This window comes from Pimephales promelas, chromosome 19 (assembly GCF_988280905.1).
Source record: "Pimephales promelas chromosome 19, fPimPro1.hap1.1, whole genome shotgun sequence".
Classification (NCBI taxonomy): Eukaryota; Metazoa; Chordata; class Actinopteri; order Cypriniformes; family Leuciscidae; genus Pimephales; species Pimephales promelas.
The window spans coordinates 3,090,288-3,110,042 of NC_142787.1; the positions used below are offsets into that span (position 1 = coordinate 3,090,288).

Genomic DNA, 19,755 nt, shown 5'->3' on the forward strand with positions numbered 1-19,755 from the left:
ATCTGTGCAGCGCGAGCCGATCTCGATCAAGCAACACTGTTAGTGTTACCACACCGCGCTAAGAGATGCGGTAAAGAAAACATTTGAATTCGCCACTGAGGTAATAACATCGCTGCGAGATCTAGTGAGATGCATTCACATTTCTACGTTATTAACCGTAGATCTCTATTAGATCAAACAGCGCTGTCATGGAAACCAGGAGAAACATTGAGCCGTGAATGAACTAGTTATACTTTACGTCCACAGACCAGCAACATTCACCATGGATTTAATATAATAACACTAACTGGAACCAGTTTGGCTGGAATGGTGAAATGCTTTCAAGTACTTCACACATCTTTTTCCAGCACTTCAAAATTCAAATATTATATAAATAAATATATATTTAAATGTTATTTTTAATGTGATGACCAAAACATTATTTGTTCATCCTTCAAAGATGACCCCCATTTATAAACCTGAAAGTTTCAAGATCTAGGAAAACTCACACTTATTTAAAAATATTTTTTCTTATAACAAATAGGAAATTTCTCTGGCATTTCTTTCTTTTTGCTGTATCGAAAACGTACCGAACCGTGACTTTAAAACCGAGGTACGTACCGAACCGTGATTTTTGTGTACCGTTACACCCCTAGTGAGCATGGGAAAAATCTTACATTTCTGTGCAAACTTTGCCCATCAATTAAATAATTGTTGTTATTTTTCCAAATCAGAGTTTCAGTGCAGCTTCAAAGGGCTTTAAACGATTTCAGACGATGAATAAGGGTCTTCTCTAGGGCCCTTCGAGTCATGACTCAAAAAAAGATTTGTTCATTTTGATGAACGAGTTCGAACAGGAGAGTCACGAACGCGCATCACAGAACAGAGCAAGGCGAGCATTTGTGCTTATAAAACTTAAACTTTGTTATTTATTTTTGAAATGAGCGATCGTTTCGCTTGATAAGACCCTTATTCATCGTCTGGTGTCGTTTAAAGCCCTTTGAAACTGCACTGAAACTCTCATTTGGACCTTGAACCGTTTGGTTCTCATTGAAGTCCATTATATGGAGAAAATCCTGGAATGTTTTCATTAAAAACCTTAATTTCTTTTCGACTGAAGAAAGAATGACATGGACATCTTGGATTACATGGGGGTGAGTAAATTATCAGTAAAAGTTTTTTTTTTAAAGTGAACTAATCCTTTAAGAACAAATGTGCATACATTTGGTGAGAAGTTCTCCTATGCATATACAGTAAATATGAATAATTAGCATAATTTTTAGTGAATGAGATGCAGTGTTTTCAATAAAAGATCGTAAATCTGCCCCTCAGAGTAACATGATGGGTAACAGAGGTGGTGATTGCGCAGCGGATATGACACATGCCTTTGGTGTGAGAGACCCGGGTTCGAATCCACTGTGAGACACCAATGTGTCCCTGAGCAACACACTTAACCCCTAGTTGCTCCAGAGGTGTGCGACTTATGACATATATAGCAATTGAAAGTCGCTTTGGATAAAAGCGTCCGCTAAAATGAATAAATGTAAATGTAAAATGTAACAGCAGTGGATGCGAGGAACTGACAAGAGAACAAGTAAAGTAAAAGCTGCCAAGAACATGACTCCAGTAAATGTTGTTTATAGGAGGAACTGAAATTCCTTTATGATAAATCCATACAATCAGTCCTTCCTCAGCTGAACAAAGAGAAACCCCCCGTCCCATATGACAGGCGTCTATCTGATGTGAAGAGCAGAAATGCGTCTCTCAGGAGTTCACATATGCTAATCACATCCATATGTCTGAGAGCCACGCCTGAGCTAGTGTTCAGCACAACTTGAGCTGTTTGGACAAGTAAGCAGCTGACATACAGAGGAATTCATGTTTATCATGATCTCAAAAACTTCAAATGCTTTAAAGTGAGTTTTGTGGGCAAACATAAAATGTGTCAACACATTTCTTTTACAAAACTGGTTGGTAGGTATGGTGTCCAGATTGTGCAGAGCTATACAGTCGCAGCTTAAATATACTATAGGTTTGAGTCTGTTTGAACTTTTTGTTCACAACATAATGAATGAATGAATGAATTTATTTTATTTGATCAGGGACAATGCACAAAAAATCATTGATCTAAGAAAGAAGAGATGACATGTGCCAGGTTATAGCAAAAAATATGCTAATTTCCGCCTGCAGTCCCTGGACAGGTTGATGGTATACTTACAACAATTAAAAATTATATACAGAATTATAATACACAGTTGATTCGAACACAGAAGCATCACTTTACTCATATCATAGAACACTCTCCACTACAAGAATCTTTAACTCATTCATTCACAGTTTGCATCATTCGTATCACAGTCATTCAGTGCGTACAGGTTTGATTTGTTAATAACCACTGTTTGGTCAGGCGTGTAAATGTGCTGTAGTTAGTACAAGAGATAATTTCATTTGGAAGAGTATTCCAAAGGCTCACTGCTTTATAAGAAAAAGATTGTTGACCATATGTGGTTCTGCGTTTTGGAACGCTGCACTCTCCTCTAACTGTCGACCGTGTGGTTCTACAATTTCTCTCCGAATTTAGTGTCACAAATTTTCTTAAAGGAGGTGCAGCGATGTTATGGATAATTTTAAATAAAGAAGAAATTTGATTATATTTAATAAGATTTTCAAAATTTAAAATGTTATATTTACTTAGTACTTTACAATGATGGTAGTAGCGAGACTTTTTATCATGAATTTTTATAGCCCTTTTGTATAAAGATTCAAGAAACTTTAGCGAGGTTTTACACGCCTGAGACCAACTAGACATGCAATACAAAAGATGTGAAACAATCATAGTATTAAGGAATGTGCTTGAGGCTTCCGTAGATAGTGAATTTCTAATATGTTTATAGTTCATCAAATTAAATTTTAATTTATTACTGAGTTTTTTATATGACTTTTAAAACTAAGGTTAGAATCATAACAACCCTAACCTCTATTTCTGGCATTTCGTAATATTTATACTACTGGGCCAGTTGTTCAAAACATTTAATCTGGATCAAAATGATCCAGCTTTGGAAATCCCACTTTTTCCTATCCAGGATCAGGCAATCCGTCTTACTTTTATGCCGGTTTTTCAAAGCAACATTGGACTGGATCAATCCAGATTCACAGTTTTCAAGATTACCAAATCCGGATTACCAGTGCTCTAAATGGCACAACATATCACAATGTGGGCAACCAGCTATGCAAAGAACAGGTAGAAGAGCCAACATTGGGGTCACTGTACGTGTTTCTTATTTTGAGGCAAAGCACAAATGGGGACAAGATAATTTTTATTTTATTTTTACTTTACTATACTGAATACGTCTACTTTATCACTTTTACAATGGTTACACAAGTCAAGTGCAAAATATAAATAAAAGTATGCACTAAATGATACAAATGTATTATTTGACCAATTTTAAAGTTTTCCTACATTTTCTTACTGAAATCCACCTTGAAATCCTACCCCCTGTTGGGATCAGGATAATCCTGTTTTTTTGGATCAAAGTTATCCAAATCCCACTGACAAGTTTTGAACAACACAAACTGAAGGTTTGATCCAGATTAAAACTAGGATTGGATTCTCTGACCTAATCTGATTTCAGATTCCTTCTTTCCCTTTTGAACAACCCATTTTCAAGATTTGATCCAATCCGATAACCAAAATCCGATCAGATTACCTTTGAACAACTGGCCCACTATTCTAAAATGTGGAGAACGTTATAATTAAGAACGAGTAGATTTTTACTGCAAGTGTCCCTTGTGAAAAAGATGTGCACTTAATTGGATTCAAAGTGCACTTGTGTACTTTTAAACTTTCATTTTTTTAGAATTTTATGTCAACAACGAAAAAAACCCCACAGATAATAATAATAATAATAAATAAATAAATAAATAACATACAATGAACAAAATAGGAGGAGGTACCTAGTACATTTGAAACAAAAATAGGTCTAATTATACTCATCAGAATTACTGATCGATAAACCTTACATTTACTTTACTTCTACCATCTTTTGCATAAATTTACCAGAAACCCAATCCACTTGTGTACTTTAAATCTTAAAAGTAATTGCAGATAATATAATATTAAGGAAATAAAAGGCCACTTATAGGTATTTAAACAGAGTAGACTTTCATGACTATGTTTGGTTACAATTTATTTTAAGGTGTTCACGTTACAGTGCAACTATACATTTAAATACGGGGTAATATTAATTAGCACAGGGTTAGGGTTTGATTCAGGGTTAGTTGCATGTAATTAAGCATAAATTGTTATTTCAATAGTAGATAGACACTGTAAAATAAAGTGAGCCTATATTTCTTAACACACTTAAAAAGAGCACATGGTAATGTCAAATTACAGATTTTCCTTTAGAGAACCTTTTAAAACATAATCCTTTGTCATGACTCATGCTTCAAAAATGATTTTGATGTGTTGTTTAATTTTAACTGTAATGTATGTGAGTGTCTTAATTGTAGCGAATTGCAACTCGATGTGTGTTTACGTGATTTATATATTTTCTAGTTTATATTGAGCCTAAGTAATTTTAGTTTACCCTTAATGCTCGTCAGTACATTCGTCAGAACAAACTTTAACCATATTTCAAAGACAATGGAAGTACAAATGACATATAGATGCACTCAAGTCCTGCTTAAGTGGATTGAACTACTCGCATTCTATAATAAATTTGTATGCAATTGTAAATAGCATGCAACTGAGTCTCGGAAAACATTACATTCGTTTAGCACTTACTGAAATTCTTAACTAAATTATCTTAAACTTTTTTAAAAGTATGCTAAAGAATACTCTGTGTCCTGAACTGATGTTATCTGATAAAATTGATTTAAAATTAATCCCAAACATTGTGGTATGAATAAAAAATGTATGTTCCACCATTTGCAAAACCACCAAATACAGAGAAAAAACTGAAACAGCGTAACCACATTCAGACGACTATCATCCGATCTGATTCACTACTGAAATACATTAGTGGTTGTCGTATTTATTCTCCTCATCACTGCTATGTGCTGCATCAGCACTAGTTTCTCAACAACTCATGCTTCTCCATGGAAGAAAGATAAGTGGCAGAGAGTGAGAGCAATGAGGGAAAGTTGAGGAAATCGTCACCAAAGCAGTCACATGCGTCATATGATAGAGACAAAAAGGAAGGAATAAAAATGAGTCAGCCCATGGCAGTAAATGACAACTATTTGTTTATATTCAAACACCACTTGTTTAAATGCAGTACTGAAGATAGGATGAAGTTAACTATATTATTATATTGCATTTCTAAATCACAATCTGTGACAAAATGATCACGAAAAATTATTTTACTTTAAGTTTAATTTATTATTATTAGGCTGTCAAACAATTAATCGCGATTAATTGCATCCAAAATAAAAGTTTGTTCTTACATAATATATGTGGGTGCACAGTGTAATAATTATTATTTTTAATTATTATATAATTATTATATACCGGTATATATATACATATAAATACACACATATGCTTGTATATATTTAAGAAATATTTTCATGTATATACTGTATATATATTTATATATAATTTATATTATATAAATATAAATATTTTATATATAAATAATATTTTTTATATTTTTTAACATGCATGCATGTGTGTGTATTTATATATATATTTACAAATTAATTATACACAGTGCACCCACATATATTATGTAAACACAAACTTTTATTTTGGATGCGATTAATCGCGATTAATCGTTTGACAGCCCTAATTATTATTTATTTCAGTGGTTAGGTATTTAAATGAATCATCTTGGTAAATAAATGAGATTTTTTTATTTATTTCTCCACTTCATCATAACCATGTGATTTAATATGAAGTGACTGTAAGTGTCTTGTCCATTTAACATAAAGAAGGAACACCACCAAACTTAACCTTGGATATGCTGGGTACAGTAGACGTCAAGCTCTATCTATAGCATTTTAGTAAAATACCGATTTCCACAAAAACTGTATGGTATCATTCCGTTTCTCAGGGAACCGGCGTTACATCCATCCATAACCCTAAGACCTTCTCTTTCAAGGGAATTCAACACTGCACCAGATTGCTATGGGAACGTCAATACCAATGCCACCATACTGCCAAATGCCTGCCCAAAGGATGTGAATAAGCACATTCTAAGTCCAGGAAGGAAAGGATAGTTCCCTTTTCTTCATTATGGGGGTCATTAATAGAATCCAATCCTTACATAGATAAACACATCTAACCGCTAAACCGAGAGGAAACAACACCAAAATCACGACCGTCAACAACTTCAATAGAAAAGTGCAGGTTGCTACTGTACTCAGAGTAAACTGCAACACCTCGAACTCTACTGCTGTTCACCTTCACCTCCAGCCTGATCACAATGCTGAAGAGGACAGCAGAGGAAGTGGAACTCGACCACCAACAACTTCTAGAGATACATGATATATCGGCCACCATATCGGTACCGATATATGTTCTTTAAAAGTGTTATCGTTATCGGCCCGATAAGAAAATTTGGCCGATATATTAAAGCCAATACATAATGGATTATTTCCTTCAGCTGAGACACTTCAGATGTGCACTGTTCAACATGATGGTGTTTAATTGCTTTAAATATGATTGGAATCCCTTCAAAAAGGAAAATACGGTAGTCTGACATATAGGCTACATAAAATTATAATGAGAACATCATTAAAATTGTGTGCCGGGGACAAGGCTTTTAATGGTGACGTTTGTTTTTGTAACCAGGGGCCAGTTGTTCAAAGGTAAGCTGATCGGATTTTGGTTATCGGATTGGATCAAATCTTGAAAATGGGTTGTTCAAAAGGGACAGAAGGAATCTGAAATCAGATTAGATCAGAGAATCCAATCCTAGTTTTAATCTGGATCAAACCTTCAGTTTGTGTTGTTCAAAACTTGTCATTGGGATTTGGATAACTTTGATCCAAAAAAACAGGATTATCCTGATCCCAACAGGGGGTAGGATTTAAAGGTGGATTTCAGGAAGAAAACGTAGGAAAACTTTAAAATTGGTCAAATAATACATTTGTATCATTTAGTGCATACTTTTATTTATATTTTGCACTTGACTTGTGTAACCGTTGTAACAGTGATAAAGTAGACATAGGCTAACAATTAAGCTATTCAGTGCAGTAAAGTAAAAATAAAATACAAATTATCTTGTCCCCATTTGTGCTTTGCCTCAAAATAAGAAACACGTACAGTGACCCCAATGTTGGCTCTTCTACCTGTTCTTTGCATAGCTGGTTGCCCACATTGTGATATCTTGTCCCATTTAGAACACTGGTAATCCGGATTTGGTAATCTTGAAAACTGTGTATCTGGATCACGGTGATCCAGTCCAAAGTTGCTTTTAAAAACCGGCATAAAAGTAAGACGGATTGCCTGATCCTGGATAGGAAAAGATGGGATTTCCAAATCCGGATCATTTTGATCCAGATTAAATGTTTTGAACAACTGGCCCCAGGATCTCAAAAATTATATACAAATTTAAATTTAAATTTATCGGCCAATATATAGGTTATCGGCTTTGAAATATAAAGAATTATCGGTTATCGGTTTTGGCCAAAATGTTCATATTGGTGCATCTCTAACAACTTCAATGGAAGAGGGCAGGTATTCTTGCAACCGAGCCGAACCCAGCCTGCACGATCACCTCCGAGCTAGACCTGTCGGAGGGGCAACAAGAAGAGTAGCGTTCTCTACTTATCCATTCCCTTCACTGGGGCGTCATCTTAAAGGCTCATACCTCCGGCCTTCAAGGGACAAGCCGTGTGGCATTGTACCTATTTGTCTACGCAGTCCCTTGCCAACTCTGAGGAAGGGCATTGAAATTGATGCTTCTACATTCATACTCTCACTTCAAGCTCCAGTGCTGTAAATTACTTTATCGGGAGCTAGAGAGGCCTCAGCTATACATACATCCACCAACAGCTTCCATGGAGGTGGGTTACTTATGGCTCTACCATCCTCGGACTATACTCATTTCCGAAAGCAGGGAGGCAAAAGAATAAATAAAAAAACTACTAACATGATTAAAACCATGGGATCTCCCAACTGGCTATTGCACCGTTACTATCTCCAGGTTCTCAATCGATTATCTTAACTCTGTCGCCACTCCGTAAAGGAGCGTACAACAAAGGCAACAAGGAAGTGTACACTCTCACCTCAAGCACAGTCCTGAGGAGGCAGTCAAAAAACTAAATGAGGATTCTCCCATCTCTCTGCTTATAAATCCACCTTTTTCCTCCAGCACTGGAAAAATTCTGCAACAAGCTACAGGGGTTGGCAATGAAACTGAAACACTGGCCAATGTCGGAGGTTTCACATCTATATGCCTGGCGGCCAATCTTCAGAGTGAAGCACGGGTGGATCAGTGATGGTTTGAGCTCCAATATCATGACAATCCTGATTGTATTTGATGGACACGACACTGCCGAGGACTACCAAACCCTTCTGGAGGATCATGAGCACCTGATGCTCAAACCGTGTATCAGCATGATCATGCACCAACACACACAGCAAGACTTGTGACAGAAGGGTTTGATGAAGATGAAAGTGACGTTGAACATGCACAGTCACCAGATCTAAATATTATTGAGGTGTTTTGGAGGAGCGAGTCCACCAGCATCATATAGTGACCTGGACACTGTTCTGGAAGAGGAACGGCTCATAATCCCTCTGGTCACTGTGAAGGACTTCTATCTGTCATTCCCAAGATGAATTGGTGCTGTATTTGGATGCAAAATGAGGCCCTCACCATTCTAACAAATTATTGTGTTGTAAAACCAGGTGTTTCAGTTTCATTGTCCGACCCCTGTATGTCTACGTCCAATTGTCACCTCCACCCCAATGGGGGCCATAAAACATCTCAAGATGAGGTCCATCTCTTTATATCTAAGACTCTCTCGGATCCCTCCTGGAAGATAGCCTTCTGACCATTTCTTCAAACTCTGGTGCTAGGTTGGGGTCTGGAGGCTCTTTTGTAGCCATCATGAGGACATACATATTGAATGCAGCCAATTGAACCTCTCGGCTACTCTCAACTGCAGTGCCAAAGAGGCCAAATGGCAAAACCAGGCAGTCCAGAAGAGTCATTTTATCTCTCTGCCTGATCCCCGAAAGGTTCAACCATAGAACGCCAATAACACCGGCCGTTTGGTGGCACTTAGAGCTAAAGAAGGAATTGTTTCCACCTCAACTTCAAACACATTAGACTCCTCAAAGTCAGTTCGGGCCATTATTATGTTCTCAGGCAGACTGGAAGAAGCCACAGAGCAGGCTTTCACGTCTGCCCTGACAACTCCTGAGTTAGCGGGTGCCGACTGAGAAATGGGAATTCCCGTCTCAGATCTTTCAGAACTCAGAGCTTGACCTGCCTTAGCATCTGCAGGACCTAAACCACAGGCTTCCATCATCATCAAAGAGATCCCAGCAAGAGCAGAGTTTTTTTTAGGGTAAAACACTCACAATATGGGCAGCCACCTCTCTCAAGAGATCAGACCTCTCCCAAACAAAGGTTGTGTGTCCCAAAACACAAATCGTGTGTATCGTCCTCTGCCAGAAAGTGTGTGCAAGGAGGCACACATCTTTTAAATGCTTTACTTGCCATAAGTACTCCTAACCGATGGAATCTAAGGACAAACAATGACACACACACACATCAAACAAAGAGGCTTCCTAAAGACGAAGAAGATGATGATACGTTTGAACGTCTATTTATAGCCTCACTGACTCGATTACCATTCGTGACCTGACTATTTCAAGGTCAATTTCATTGGTTTGTTGGCACACACGCTTCAGACACTGGCCCACGCAGAGGCGTTCCCATAGCGCTGATCTGACGTGGTGTTGAGTTCCCTCGAAAGGGAACTTCATTTAACTTAGCTTTTTATAAATGTTACTTATGAAAACATGGCTGTATGGAAATTAATATTGATGCACACCTCTTGTAATCCATTATACCGCTACAGTTAACATTTTCAGACCTATGAATTATTTGAAGGGCTTTTATTCATTTGCTAAAAATCTGATTTCTCCATGGTATGGGTCACATTTCTGTGGAATTGCCCATCAGGAAAAAGATCCAGTAACATTTTCAGGAAGCTGTGGCAAACCTCCCAGTGGGGATTTCTGACCAATTGTCCAAATTTAGTGAGTAGCTTCAGTTGTGGTAAGTGTTTCTAATAATAGAGGGTTTCCGTTATAAACTGTTTGCAAGTTTTTGGCTCCTATAGTTGGAGAGAAGAAGTGTCAACACATATGTACACCAGCAAAAAGAAGTTCAGATTTTAGATATTAGTATTAATATAGTCTATTATTCAGGTACACGTGCAGTCTTTGGACCTTAAACTTAGCCTCTTTGTTAAAGTGATGGTATAATGCCCTTTTCACAAGATGTATGTCAAGTATGTGGAGTTTTAGCTCAAAATGTTATTTGTATTTAGATATTTTTGTATAGCATGGTTCAAATAGTCACTTTTTGAAGGGGGAAAAAAACGCACAGTTTTTGTATCAGTCCCTTTAAATGCAAATGAGCTGCTGCTCCCAGCACAGGGGGCGGAGCTACAACAGCTTGTGTCCTTTTACCTCACACAGACATGCACTGAAAATTTCAAAGTTGGAGAGTCAGACAATAATGGAGATACTCAAAAAGGAGAATGCAACAGGACATTTCTGAAATGTTAGTTGATGAATTTATAATAACGCTTCCTTTTACAGTCCAGTTACCCATGTAAATACTATGTACCTATTTTAGTAACTACAATTACTGGGTTAACTAGTACTAATCCTGAACCTATTCCATGTACTTACCTTATATTAGCCAGTACTTTCTAGGTAAGTATACTGTAAGTACACTGTAAAATGAAGCGTTACCGTATTTATTTAGCTTATTATGTGTAGTTATCTTCTAGTCGTTGATTAGCATATTCTGTCATACAGTAATAATCTATAAATCGCGTTCCCGGGGGCGGGGTTTATGTAAACTTTATGGTTGGTTATGTCACTAACCCAGGAGGAATGTCGTTTCTTGTTGTTTCAGGAGGAACTATTTCTTTATAAGCAAATATAAATAATTTTAAGTTAATATAAAGTTAACTTTAATTTTGATGACGTCTGAAACACTGGTACATAGCCTATCAGGATCTTAATGAGGCCAATCTGACCATAAACCAAATGACCAACATGCAAACAATCGGCTGCAGTTTTCCTAGAGCGAAAAACCTAACAAACAAAAAGTAAACGCCACGATTTAAATGCTGATACCGCCATATTGGAAAGGGCAGACTTCCACCAACAGGCCAAAATCCAGTTCACCGGTCAAACCTAACCCTAACCCTAACCCTAAGCATACTCAAATTAGCCTATAGCATAAGTAAGTTTCTACACTGTTTTCTCGAACAGAGCTATGAATATGATGATGGCTTTTCCTGTTGCACCACTGAATTCCTGCCACATAAACTTCAGCAATTCTGTGGCCATCAGTGAAATCCATGTTGAACTACTAAGCTTTTAGTTCTGCACATGACATCAAGCTTTCCATTATGCTTAATGTTAACAAAGAGGATGCTAATATTTGGATTCATTATATTTTCATTCACATGTTTATGATCACATTAGTATAATGTAGGCCTAACTAGTACTAGAACTAGAACACAACTCACCTGAAGGTCGAAGAATTTACTGTAGCGCCTGAAAATGTTCTCAGTGCTGCCATCAGACCAAGCCACCTTGATAATGTAAACCTACAGTAAAAAAAGGAAAGAAAAAGAGAGTTAACCCACATTAACAGTTTATGGATTAAAAATTGTCTCTATCATTCAATCTGAAGCCATGTGACAGCTTTGACTAAAACCAAGTCATCACACACTGAACGTGTCTTTGGTGTGACTCAAATCTAAACGATCGGTTCATGAATCAGACTAATTCACTCATTGATTTGAGTTGGTTGCAGTGGTTGACAGCCAACTGGAGGAAAACTTTAGCATGTAATAATGACTGAATTTTGGTTTATTCCTCATACAAAGACAGTTTGGCTCCAAAAGACAGAAGACACTTTCACTTTAATTATACTTTCATGGTAATTTTGAAGCTTTTTGAGGTGCAGTCCCTTCATCAACACAGCATAGAGAACAGCAACCAGTGCAATTCTTTATTATCTCGTCTTTAGCAATCCACAAGAGAATGCCATTTGGTTTCAAAACAACATCATGACTGAATTTAAATTTTTAGTTGAACTTTAATGCAACCCCACCTAGGAGCTCATCATTTAAAGGTATACTTGAGGATTTAGCATTAAGCTTTGTATTGGTAGGAAACCTGTAGTATCACCGTGTTTTCCACCCTCATATCCCCTCGAGACCATTTATGTATTTTTTGGTCTGGAAAAAATGCTCTGATGGGATAAAAATCATCATTTTGACACAGTCAGTAGTAGGGTCTGTCCCGCATGTTCTCAACCCGCCCATAGAGGGTGGGATCTCACTTACAGAATGTACACATAGTGTCAGCCATCTTTTTTTGTAAGCTAAGCTAGCAGTTTAAAGAAGATTTCCAAATAGCTCCTCTCTCTCTCATCCCTACAAATGGTTTAGTTCGTTGGTTCATTATTTCAGCTCAGTCAGCAACACACAGCAGAGGGACCCTATAAAATTAAAGTCCCGTCCCAGCTAATGAACAGAACTAATCACAGTTAGGCTATGGAAACCACAGAATAGGTAATTGCAACTTTTTATCTCACAGTTTTGACTTTATAACTGGTTTATATCACGCAGTTCTGAAATGCGAGATGAAAAGTGTCTCTAAAACATAAAATAAGTAAGCTTGGCCAGATTTCTTGCGAGGAAAAGAGTTTATTGATGGTAGTAATGTCACAACGTTCTTCAGCAGCGACGTTAGCATGTCGGCCTTCAAGCATCTTATCTTCTCCCAGATTTCTATCTGTGGGAGACGATTTATACCTGAAGACTGAGGGCTACAAACAATACATACTGTAGGACCTCCTCCCAATGGAGATCCCACAATCCACAAGAAGTTCCTGAGAAATAACTGTTGCTTTGTTATTCTAATTGTATGGACCATTTGGTTCACATTTGGTTCATTTTTTGGATAGTTAAAACCAGTGGCATTGGTTTGGTTTTGAAATTGAATAATTGGTGGGGATGGGGACATCTATATATTTTAAGTTTTGATCGAGATTATTGCTAGGGATATATAAGTTTCACTGGATATTGGTAGGGACACACATAGATATCCATAAAAATAATAATAAATAATAAAGGCTAGATGTCTCGTCCGCGCTGCTGGGCAATGGAGGTCAACTTCCGCACCTGGTGGCCATCTTGCCACAGGCAGCTCGCTCACTCATAACATTGTGTTTTAATGGTGCATGTACTTCTTAAATAACCATAACTTGCTAAATTTTCTTCCAATTTTCAAATGGTTTGGTTTGTTAAAAACGTCAGAGATGTAGTTATAACACTGCACACTTATGAATAATAAGTATATAAATAAATAATCATCCAGAATTATAGCCACGTTAATAACGTTAGTAAGAAACCACACCGTTTGTAAATCTGTCAAGATTTCAACGAGATAAGAGTATTTGTTTTCGTGCTGATCATTCTTCTTACATCAGCTTGCCTGTGACAAGATGGCTGCCGGTGATGACGATAGAGAGTGATGACATCTATCCTTTATTATGGATATCTATGGGGACACGTTCCTAGCGTCCCTTCTAAATTGTAGACCCCTGGTTTCACTGTAAAAAATTATCCTGTAAAAAAACGGTAAACTACTGCCGGCTGTGGTTGCCAGCATCATACCGTAACAATACGGTGTGTTACTGTTTTTGTGTTACAGCATATAGCTATTAAATTAAAGTTTTATACTGTAGCTGACAATGCGGTATTTAGCTGTTAATTTTAAAAACAGTAACACACCATATTGTTATGGTATGATGCTGGCAGCAGTTCACCATTTTTTACAGGATTATTCTTTTTACAGTGAAGATAAGTGAAATACATATCTTTAATCTTTCTGTGATAACCTTAGATATGTTACAGCTTTTAAAATCTTTCAATCGTTCAGCGATAAACTTAGATATGTTACAGCTTTTAAGTGATTATAAATGGAGTGCTCTTTGCAAACTTTATAATCCATTCAGAATTTGAATAAAAGTTTTGTTTTCCATGCTGCTAAGTTTCGGACGTCACATCCATATTACAAATACAGGATTTGCTCTCAAAATTACAATGATTGAAATACCAACCAATGGGCGGAACAAAAATATATTGTCAAAACAGATTTTTACATTAAAATTTGAGGGCATTAAAAAACAGATTCATGGAAAAATATTTGATTTTGCGCATCGACATTTGAAATGTTAGTTTCTAAGGCACGTTTATAACAGCTACTTAAATGCCACAATTGCCTAATCCGGGCTTAATCTAAACCCTGTCTGTGAAACCAGGCCTACGTGTTTAATACGACAGTAAAACAGAAATAAAGAATAAAAGATCAACTCTGTGAGCATGTTGTGCTGATGTGTAACTCGATCTCTATCCTCCAGAGACGTCCTGCCTTCACCAATGACCTGCTTCTTTCAGCAATAAAGAAATACAGCGCCACCTAGTGCTGAAATTAAATACTTATAACTTTGGCTGTGGTTGACTTATTTTTGCGGGAGTCATCTTGTCGAGTTCCTGAATCGTTGCCGAGTCCACAGATACCAAACATGCTAGGTTTTGTCTTACGGTTTGTGTAGCGTTGCGATTTAGCGCTTAAAAAACATTTGGCGATATCTTCAAAACCGCTAGTTCGATAAGTGATAAACCATTAAATCGATAAACCGAAAAGTGATAAATCGAAATTGATAAACCGATAAACCGAAAGTGATAAACCATTAAATCATTTTATAAGTTACTGTATTTATAATTTAAGCCATTTTGCCAAAATTCATCTTTAAATGTCTTCAATTGCTCCTTGCTGCAGTTGGTCTGACACATGTTGGCATGTTTTGTCGTCTTCTTTGTGCTTGGCCCTGGCATTGCTGCTTGCAGCTATATTTATTTATAATAATGTTGATTTTCCACACACCCTTTATTGATCAGTATCAGTAACTCGATACAGTGTTTTATAGAGCGTGTGCCGCAGGCTATTAGAGTTGTTTATAGTAATCGATTTGCATTCAACACTAGCTAAGAGTTTTCTCAGGGTAACTGGTGTCTATAATGGCTCTTCACAACACTGATTTCGATTGTGGCTTCCTAGATCATGCTGTTCAGAGAAACGCTACCGAGGATGCCATCAGATTGTACACAACTCTGCTTGCACATGGGCAGCTGTTGCGTTCATGTGGTTTTGTTCTGAATGACGTAAAGCCTGCTCCATTATTTTTAAAATGAGTGACTCATACCAACTAGAAATTACAGTAACACAAATGCAGAACCGAAATGAAAAGTGACCCATTAATAATAACCCTTTATATTCTATTTATTAAAGACTTGCTTTGTGAACTGTGCTAGACTAACTGGGACTTCTCACATCACTTATATGTTGTTTTAATTTATTTTATTGTTCTCCTCTTTTGTAAGCCACTTTTGATAAAAGCATCTGCTAAATGAGTACAAGTCAAATGTAAATCTAAGACTAAAATAACTTCTAACTTTTCTTTAAATGACAAACTAACTTGTGTTCCCGGAGCTCGACTGGTACAACATGCTCAAAACAGATCAAGGTCATGGGATTTATTACCAGGGAGCACATTTACTGGCAAAATGTAGACTTAAAGGGTTAGTTCAGCCAAAATTTAAATTGTCCCATAATTTACTCATTCTCAAGCTATCCTAGGTGTACCTGAGTTTCTTCTTTCAGACAAACACAATCAGTTATATTAGAAAATATCCTGGCTCTTCCAAGCTTCATAATGGCAGTGAATGGTGCCTTAGATTTTGAAGCCCAAAAAAGTGCATCCATCCACATCATAAAAGAAATCCATACGACTTAATAAGAGTGCATGTGTAAGAAAAATATCCATATTTATAACTTTATGAACTATAATCACTGGCTTCTGACAGACGGCCATACACGAGTCTAGTTCCAGCAGGAGTGTGACCTATGACCCCACCATGACGTATAAAACACTGGTCAAGAATTCGATTTTTTAAAGAGAAGTGTGGCAGGAGCTTGAGTTTGTTTGAACCGCGAGAGAAGCTTACGCTACTCCTACATCCTATGGGATGCGTCAGGTCAGAGGTCACTCTTCCGCCGGAAGTAGACTCATGTACAGACGTTACATGAAGCCAGTGATTAGTTTATAAAGTTATGGATGTTTTTCTAAAAAACGCATGGTTTTGCTGGAGTCATACGGATTACTTTTATGATGGATGGATGCACTTTGGCCTTCATAATCTAAGGTACCATTCACTCCCATTATAAAGTTTGGAAGAGCCAGGATATATTTTTATTAGGGCTGTCAAATTTGCGATTAATTGCGATTAATCGCATCCAAAATAAAAGTTTGTGTTTACATAATATATGTGGGTGCACTGTGTAGAATTATTTTATAAATACACACACATGCTAGTATATATTTAAGAAATATTTTCATGTATATACTGTATATAGATTTATATATAATCTATATTTTATATAAATATTTTATATATACATAAATAAAAAATCTTAAATATACATGCATGTGTGTGTATTTATATATATATACAAAATAATTATACACAGTGCACCCACATATATTATGTAAACTCAAACTTTTACTTTGGATGCAATTGATCGCGATTAATCGTTTGACAGCCCTAATTTATATACAACTCTGATTGTGTTTGGTGGAAAGAAGAAACTCATTTTCACCTAAGGATGGATTGAGGGTGAGTAAATCATGGGATAAATTTCATTTTTGGGTGAACTATCTCTTTAAAATGTACAGTAATTCACTATGAGTAAAAATGACAGTCAAATCAAATGCATACATGCGGGAGTAGCGGGATTTCCCTGCCTCCACATTTATTTCATCCCCAGTATAGGGGTAGGTTTTATCCCTTAATTATTTAGGTCACACAGGATTCATTTCTGTCAATAGATAGTGAAATAAGTTTTCGACATATAAAAACATGCATTACAGAGTAGAATGGGAATAACTGGATTAATATTATGTTTTTATACCTACAGTTTCACTAGCTAACACTGTCCTTGACGTGATTATTATAGTCAGCGCTGTCACTGCCACCACTCTTTCATCACACCTAAACAAACTTCAGTTTTTTTGTGTTGTAGATTTTATTTTCAGCGGTGTGCGTTACAATACGACTTACTCTGGACTAAGATTGAATGAAGACAAATTTATCAGGATAAATGGATTAAATGTGTTTAAATGAATGTTTGACAGCTTGGGGCCTACAAACCATATAAATAAATCAGTAGTCAACAAGTTAATAGTTAAAAAACCATAGTTAGTTTAGTTTAAAAAAAATTGGGCTATTTTCTGCATTTTACTGTTAGTTTTATATGATTAAACAGATTTTTCTACATTGTCTAAATATTTACACATATATGCATTAAAATTTTGAAAACATGTCGAAGTTAAATATCACATAAAAACAACATTATTTATTTTTAACATTCACAATATGGGATTCTAATTAGCTACTCATTATTTACAGTCATTTTACTGTCATATAGGAAACAACTAATTGTAATATAAATGTTTTTAGCATTTTTAACAAATAAAACCGTAATGTATAAATATCAACTATTTAAATATTCTTAGAGGTTTCATTTTAGATAAATTACTTTCATATTTGGAGTGAAATACGACTTTGACAATTTGATAAATTAAAGGAGAAGTTCACTTAAAAAAAAAAAAACTTTTGCTGATAATTTACTCACCCCCATGTCATCCAAGATGTCCATATCTTTCTTTCTTCAGTCGAAAAGAAATTAAGGTTTTTGATGAAAACATTCCAGGATTTTTCTCCATATAATGGACTTCAATGGGAACCAAACGGTTCAAGGTCCAAAAGACACTTTCAGTGCAGCTTTATTTATTGTCTGGTGTCATTTAAAGCCCTTTGAAGCTGCACTGAAACTCTCATTTGGATCTTGAACCGTTTGGTTCCCAATGAAGTCCATTATAAAGAGAAAAATCCTGGAATGTTTTCATCAAAAATCTTAATTTCTTTTCGACTGAAGAAAGAAAGTCATGGACATCTTGGATGACATGGGGGTGAGTAAATTATCACCAAAAGTTTTTTTTTAAAACTGAACTACTCCTTTAAGTGAAATTCACCCCTGTATCAAAGCACAGAAAGCAAAAGGGTCTAAATCTGGGGAATATAACTACATGATAAATCAAACTGATAACCTTGAGCTATAAAGCACAGAGTTGGTCAGATTGACATGCATTTTAAGTAGTTTTTAAAAATGTGTCAAGTGAGCAGTAATAAGCAAGCTTATTCAGCCAAAACATTAAAAACACAAATTATAGCAAAACATAATACCAACTTAAGTTGAAAAAGATTTTTTTTTTTTAAATACACAAAACTTTGGCTTTGTTGGACTGGAAAAGCCGAACCAATGGCAGCATTCAATAGCAGGAGGTTAGGGGGTGTTCAGAACTTTAAGGGTGTGGTGAACAGGACAAGTTTTACACACACATATGTATATATATAACTATATATCTATATATATATATATCTATATATATATATATTATATATATATATAAACAGATACAGTCCAAGCCAATAGACTAATAAGTGTCTTTGTTATATTTATGCAGATATGAAAACATCTGGATTGACCCTATCACTGCAGTATGCCTTACTACCCACAGCTGTCAGGAGACTTTACTTGACACTTGAGGAGTTTAATACTGTGCAACACTAACAGAAATAAAGAGATCCATGTAAAAGATCAACTCTTTGAGCGTGTTGTGCTGGTGTGTAACTTGATCCTCCAGATCACATCTCCAGCCTCTTTGTTCAGACCAACCAGAAAAACATTCGCAAAATACATCCCTGGACACTTTCATTAGGAGAAAAAACATTAGGAAAAGTTCGTTACAAGTATTTAGAGATGTCAATCGGTGTCAACTTACATAGTGTTTGTTGGGGTTTCTCCTCTTTTGCACGTCTTGAACAGTTACTTCTAGTACAGTCCGCCGTGGCATGTTGTAACACTCTCTCAGACTAAAAACAGATACACGAAAACCTCAGAGCCACAGCAGAAAATCGGATAAAGTTTTCCGCATGGATTTATAGTCATTCGCTTGTTTGTCTATCCGTTTCTGCGGGTTTATAGTCCACGTCGGATTTCCTGCAGTCTGGACCGAGTGAACTCCCAGCCTATCCCAGCTCACCGACTCTAATTTAATTAAAGCCCACCGTATTCACAAAACCTACTATGGGATTCCTTGGCTCATGAATATTAAATACGTACCGCGACGTTCGCCCAACAACCCTCACTGATTGGCTGAAGGGTAGCCATTGGTAAGCGAGCGTTCGCCAGCTTCCGAATTGTTTATTCCAAATATGGTGAAGGTTGCCTTATACATATTAATTAGATTACGTGCCTAGACGATTACTGGGAATGCAAGTACGACTATATTTATATTCATGAATTAATCCTTCGCCATAGTATGATTCGTCATTTAGTTCTCATATGAGACCAACCCAGTGGGATCACTTAAAGGG

The 19,755-nt window shown here is 36.5% G+C and overlaps 1 protein-coding gene across 2 annotated transcripts in view; it reads right to left on the minus strand.

Moving 5' to 3' along the window:
* The window catches only part of sh3pxd2b (SH3 and PX domains 2B), a 61,615-nt gene extending 42,171 nt beyond the window's left edge, over positions 1–19,444 (minus strand). Inside the window, exons 1-2 of one of the 2 annotated variants that reach the window (XM_039688168.2) lie at positions 19,161–19,444; positions 11,710–11,790 (exon numbers count right to left, since the gene is read on the minus strand). In XM_039688168.2, the coding sequence (XP_039544102.2) occupies positions 11,710–11,790; positions 19,161–19,232 (153 nt within the window). In that variant the 5' untranslated portion in view covers positions 19,233–19,444. The remainder of the gene's footprint in view (positions 1–11,709; positions 11,791–19,160) is intronic. The other variant, XM_039688169.2, reaches the window with a different exon arrangement.
* Between the last annotated feature and the right edge of the window lie 311 nt (positions 19,445–19,755).